This window comes from Abramis brama, assembly GCF_963993115.1.
Source record: "Abramis brama genome assembly, chromosome: 4".
Classification (NCBI taxonomy): Eukaryota; Metazoa; Chordata; class Actinopteri; order Cypriniformes; family Leuciscidae; genus Abramis; species Abramis brama.
The window spans coordinates 5,181,641-5,188,168 of record NC_139966.1 but is presented as its reverse complement, the minus strand read 5'-3'; the positions used below and the strand labels follow the sequence as shown (position 1 = coordinate 5,188,168).

General features: G+C 41.2%; 1 protein-coding gene across 1 annotated transcript; it reads right to left on the bottom strand.

Moving 5' to 3' along the window:
• Positions 1-2,965: 2,965 nt before the first annotated feature.
• Positions 2,966-6,265, bottom strand: LOC311082040 (uncharacterized protein; the record flags this gene model as incomplete). Its single annotated transcript, XM_084112785.1, has 9 exons — positions 2,966-3,318; positions 3,416-3,631; positions 3,741-3,976; positions 4,093-4,152; positions 4,337-4,473; positions 4,804-4,908; positions 4,998-5,175; positions 5,318-5,635; positions 6,252-6,265. 9 exons carry the CDS (start codon positions 6,263-6,265, stop codon positions 2,966-2,968), a joined length of 1,617 nt encoding a protein of 538 aa, XP_083968911.1.
• Between the last annotated feature and the right edge of the window lie 263 nt (positions 6,266-6,528).

Genomic DNA, 6,528 nt, shown 5'->3' with positions numbered 1-6,528 from the left:
GAAGTGTCCGCCCCCGCTGCAAGTAAGCGTGGGAACAGTGTGCCATGTTGGAGCCGCTATTCAGTGTGCCCCCCTACCTAGTTGCTTACCGGCTCGCCGTGTACCTGTTGAAGGCCCTGCTCTGGTGCTGTGAAGGAAGGTTGGAATTACTTCCTTACCTAAGGAAGACTTCCCAGCCACCCCACCATAAGACCGTGTACCTGCCGTATACGTACCTGACTGATATCCATCTGCTCCAGGTTCCGTACCTGTGAAGGAAGGAAGGTTGGAATTACTACTTGCCCAAGGAAGACTTCCCAGCCACCCCACCATAAGACCGTGTACCTGCCGTATACGTACCTGACTGATACCCATCTGCCCTAAATTCTGCACCTGTGAAAGAAGGAAGGTCGGAGGTACCTACTCACCAGAGGAGACTTACCTTGCGGCCCACTTGCCAACCGCATCCCCACCTGCAGAAGACCTACCTGACCACCCACCTGTTCGCCGCCCATCCACTGCAGGGTCCGCACTGAGGAAGAGGGCAGGAGAGACCCCGGCCGCTGCACCGTTCACCTTCGATCCCTGAGGGCAACAAGGAAGAAGATTTTAGATTAGGATTTTTAATTTGCTTTTACTTCAAAATAAAGTTTGTTAAATTTATTCTTTGTCTCCGACTCCTCCCTCTGACACGCTCCTCGAGGTGGTCCTTGTTCAGTGGTGGGCGCAGTCTAGCTTGGCCCGTCCCGACCTGTGACATGAATCTGCTCAATGTTTTCTTCCGCCATTGCCGTACGCATACGTAGGTACTGAAGTATGCTCAATCACAGATCGTAACTGGTTCACGGGACATTTCCCTCTTTTTGTCTGGGGTTTCATACAGTATTAAACAAAACAACTGTTTCTAAGAAACATACTCTGAAATTACCTTTTGTATGAAAACACAATATTTTCTGTATTCTTCCTTTTAAGAAACCAATGTATCAAATAGGCATAATTTCTCTTAATCTATTTAGCATTATTTTAAAACTTACTGTTAAGTAGACATTAACAGTAATACAAATTGTTGAAGCCATTTCTATGGAAATAATAATATTTTGAGTTTATTTTGTAAAGCCTGAGAAAACCTGTTGCAAAAGGAACATAGAAATTGGAATGCAAATGGTTTACCAGTGAAATCCTACACTACAGTGACTTTTGCAGTATGTGTTGTGAATACATAAGAGTAGAAGCTGTGGACAATACCAGGAATTGTGACAGTTTTGTCACATATACCAGCAGATGAAAGCGCAGCTGTGTGTGTTGAACAAAAAAGGGCACCAAAGCCCACAGAAAAGGCTGTAGAGGAGAAAATACAAGAACACCAGGGAAAGTTGGCACAAATAACCAAACAGAAGAATGATTTAGCCAAATTGAAGGAAAATGACCACAATGTTAATTTCATTAAAGATGAAGCATTGCTAAGGTTTGACAGATGCTTAAGACTAGGGGTGGGGGAAAAAATTATTCTTAGTTGCATCGCGATGCGGGACGTGGACGATTCTGAATCGATTAATTTAAAAAATCTATTTTCTAAAAAAAAAAACAAAAAAAATTCTAATAACGTAATATTGACGGAACGCAAAAGGCGGAACTCTGAAGCGGACGGGCAGTGCGCGGACAGTCTGTGGCGTGCACATAACAGAGTCGAGAGCGGAACAGACACATAATGAGAGCTGCTTTCTGTATTGTTTAGTTTTCACATCAAATTGCTGTAAACCGATCTGTATGCAATATGTGCAATGCCAGTCACAAAAAGTTACATTTTGACTGTACTCTCTGCAGATGTTCATTAACTTTCTTTGTATAAGCTATTTTTGATTGTGGTATACAGCAAACATTTCATTACTCTATCAGCAAACTCTTTATTAATTTAGTTGTGTATAAGAGTGGCTTTGTATGTTACTAATTATGTTACTAATTATTCAGAATATGCGTAAGTCCACAAGCATTATATGAGAGCTGCTGGTACATCATTCTATATTTTTGAACAAAAACTGTTTGTGAATTTGCTACAGCAAAATGTTTTTTGTCTGAAGGATTATATTGCTCATTGGAAATAACAAGAGGATGTTGGTTAGAAGTCTATTATTAAATGCTAGAGATTCAGAATATGCTGAAGTTTGTATTAATTTACTACAAGTACGCTGCTAGTACAGGCACACATTTATTTTCCTGTTGGTTCTCAGCAATGTTGGGACATATGCTGGCAAATGTAACCTTACAGTTGACTTGCCAAATCACTTCCATTTGTTTTATTAATAAAATTAATATAGGAAGTATTGGAAGTAAGTTTGTTATGGGTCATCATAAATACTTTGCTTTAAAAGTACCAAGTAGTATTTTTTTTTTTAAATAATCGATAATCGTTACCCTCTGAATTGTAATCGAATCGTGAGGTGCCTAGGGATTCCCACCCCTACCTTGCAAGTCCAATGAATCTAATGCTCTAGTTATTCTAAAGATGAGATGTACATTCCACATGTACGTGACAAAGAACATTTCAAAAGGCTAAAAGGGTAACCTAATTATTTATATGGTCCTGGCTGAAGCTATTGACCCAAGTGATTCATTGTTTACCCTGGTCTCAACAAAGAGGGCAGATTTGATGCTGACTAAGGGTAACATATAGCCTAGATTCAGGCCTTTCACTGGTGTTTTGTTTTGCAAGAAAATCAAAAATCCAATTAAAGGTATGTATAAAATATTTATTTTTATTTACAAAAAAAAAAACATCCAGCCACTCCAGCTCCAGGACATAGATGTAGTCAATCATTTCAATGTTCACACTGACGCTTTACATGAACTACCAATGTTATGACACATCGATAGTCCATACGCAAGCTCCCAGTATTGTGACATAAAACAAGAATCTACTGGTGAATGAATGGCCTGATGTGTTAAGTCATCCAGCCGGTCGAGGATCATTGCTTCTCCTCGAAAAGACTTAGTAGTCAAACAGCAGCTCCTCGCACAAACAAATGTCTCTCTTTGCCTGGAACAGGATGACATCCCTCTGTCCTTCAGGGAAGTTCATCATGCAGTGGACTGGCCTCAGGTTTGCTCTCTTGGAGGAATGGTTGATCATCCGACCCATGGTGTTTTCTGTTGGGTGACACTCGCAAGGGAAAGTCTCAGCGTCCACACAGAGGTCCCGACCACCAGCGTGGAAAAAGAAAAGGTGGGCCATCTCACCCTTGATGGACTCGACCAACTTCTGGCCCTCTGCTCCTGTGATTACCTTGCCATGGTAATCACAAACGATGGAGCCCATGGCAAATGCTTTGGTGGCAACAACTCCTGTGGTCAAAAGAATGTGCAATTAGTATTCACTCCAGGAGTACAAATATCTGCAAGACAAAAATGGTATGAATTTTTATGTATTATGTTTACATACCTTGTCCTTTTGTGCCAAAGTCCTTGAGGGCCAGGCCTGTCCACTTTTGGCTCCGGATCGTAGTGATGATCCATGGATCCGACTCCACCTGCACCCTACTGACGGGTCTCCACTTTGCCACTATGTCCTCGGGGTGAGGACAGTTGCCAGTCCAACCCTCTTTTTGGATCAGCAGTGACACCTTGCTTACAGTCGGGGGCCGTCTTGAACACTGGGCTGTCAAAGACAAATGTTAAATTAATATCCTTGTCCAAAATGTGAATTATGTTACTTTGATTATAGAAATATGTATACATTTTTTTCATAATAAAGCACATCAACTTACACAAGAGGTGCTCCTCCCGCTTGGCAAACTGCACAGCCCTCCACCTGTCATAAAATACTCGGTCAGGTGGAAACCCCGCAGCGGTCCTCTTCTTTTTCGTGGGTGGGCTGCTACTCGCCGTCGCTGGAAACTGCAGGAGAAACGCTCCAAAGTCCCTGTCATCCTGATCAGCTGCGCCTCTGCCTCTCTTCTGTTTCAGACCTCTCCTCTCATCGGCCGGCTCATCAGAAGAAGAGCTGAACATATGAGAAGATTTCATGTTCAAACTCTGACAAAAAGCTAGATAGACCTTGGAAGCAGCTGACAAACAGAAAATATATGAATGTTGTGTGTTTTGGATGATGACACATACCATGTCATAGTACTTTGGGCTCTTCTGGCTTGCTGGCTCGAAAAGCTCGGCAAATCGTACCTGCAATGAAGAACAAATCTCAGATTAATCCTCAATTTTTTTCAGTGTATTTTTCTTACAGAACATAATATTATTTGAACTTTATGTAGTACATAAACCAGACTATCAACTTAATAATTTTATATTTCTCTGTACAGTGTGTATAAATGCATACACTATTATACATGATTCTGCTAAAACGTACTGTTCATGCAGACGCCTGAGGTCGCTCGTGACATTGCCAACTGGCAGCCCTTGTTTGGACAGGAAAAATCTGCCCTGGTCGTCCACACTGTCCTGCAGACATCCTGGACGAATCTTCTGGAAGTATGTGTCCAGCATCTGTGGAGATCAGATATGAAGTTAATGCATACTGAAAACTTTAAGAGATCTGACCTCTGACCCTGATAAGATTCTCCCCAGGTGCTGCATCCTTATCATGCTCTCACCAAATTTGACCCAGTTTATTTTAAAGTATAAATTGCATACCACCTAACTGCACATTCTTTTTATTCTTTATTTTAAAAGGGACAATGCACATTTTCTATATTAGTCTTCAAATGAATCAACTAGTATAGTTTATTAGTATAATTTATTGGGTAAGCTTTAAATGTGTGTATCATTAACCATATATTTGAAAATTCTGAGCAGAAATCCTGTTAGAGAACTTACAGCAGAGTCCTCCTCTGTGAGGGAAAGTGTTGCACTCTGCTTTGTGGACTGCACCTCCATGTGGATTCGTCCATCAACATTTCTCTTGTTGACCCAGTCTGAAGCCTGGAAAACAAATAACACAGTGAGTGACTGACTTTATACACACTGAGGAAACACTGAGAAGTACAAGTACTTACTGTAAATGCCCTTACTGCTTCTGGTGGCTGGAAGTATCTCAGGATCAGGATGGCTTCGCAGAAGTACCGGAACAGCGTCCTTTGGTCTTCTTCCACATGCTGCTGGTCCAGGAGCCTCCTGTGGATGCCCAGCATGTCCGTCTGTGACACTCTGAGGACTCTCTGGCAGTCTTGGAGAGTCGGCTGAGCAGGCCTAGAATGATTAGATGAAACAAAAAACAAATAAGGAGGCGAGTTAGAGATGTTTCTGTATGTGTGCCTGGCAGTGTTCCAATATTAAATTTAAATGCATTTCTGCATTAAATGAAAAGTAATACTAGTGAATAACAACTCACTTTGCAGCGCCTGGTGGTCTGTGACTGGATTCAGCCTGTGCGTCCATGGGGTCATTCAGGATCAAAAAATGCCTTTCACGAAGGTCTTCCAGAAGAGCCTGTCTGGACGCTTCATCTGGGTACCGCTTGACCATGGCATTGTAGTCCCAGGTTCTGCCTACAAGGGTCCAGGCCTTCATGGACTTTTTGGCTCTCTCCACCTCTGCTTTCCTCTCCTCATCAGTCTGGTCCTTCATGCAGACCCTCAACAGGTGGTTAGGCAGCATCTCCTGTGGTCTGAAACACTGCAGACAGGAAATGATGCGACGATCCTTGTCACTGTGAGAGAAAGAAAAAGAATCCAGAGAGTTGACTTGTGAAAGATATTCTTGATATTTGGTAACTTTGGTCCCACTTTATATTAAGTGGCCCTAATACCTGTGAACTTGCATAGTAACTACATGTGATCATAGTGTGTACGTACACATGTGTAACAGAACATTGTTAACAACACTTTTTTCACTTCAGTAAGTACACACATGTGTAACAGGAATTATGTAACTACATTTTGTAACATCAATATTTTACGTAAGTTGTTTCACGTCCACATGGAATCTTAAATACTGTATATTTTTTATTGTTGTTACAAAATAGTTACATAATTCCTGTTACATGTATACTTACTGAAGTGAAAAAAAGTGTTGTTAACAATGTCCTGTTACACATTTGTACTTATACACTATGTACACATGTAGTTACTATGTAAGTTCACGGGTATTAGGGCCACAATATAAAGTGGGACCCTTTTTCTCATTTATTATCATGAACATGCATGCAAAGTTTCAACATGCTGTTGTGTTTTGTCATATACAAACAAAATTCATATTACATTCGTAGAATAAAATCAAATGTTTACAGTTTATTATGTCAGGTATATCAAATGATCTGAACTTACCACTTGGGAGCCATTCTTCACAGATAAAAAAGCTGGTTTCAACAAGCAGAAAGTGCAGGAGGAATCTTCAGTGTTGTCTTCACCCTGTTTCTGAAGAACTGAGTAACTGGTGCCTCTGAGCCTCACCTTTATTGAACACTTGGAGTACCACCCCTTTTTCTGCCTCAGGTGATACAATATTTTAAACCTTGACCTGAATAGGCCCAATTACAGGATGAAAATGGGCCAATTTTAAACCACTTAGTGGGCCATCTACATAAATTATGGGCCATTTTCA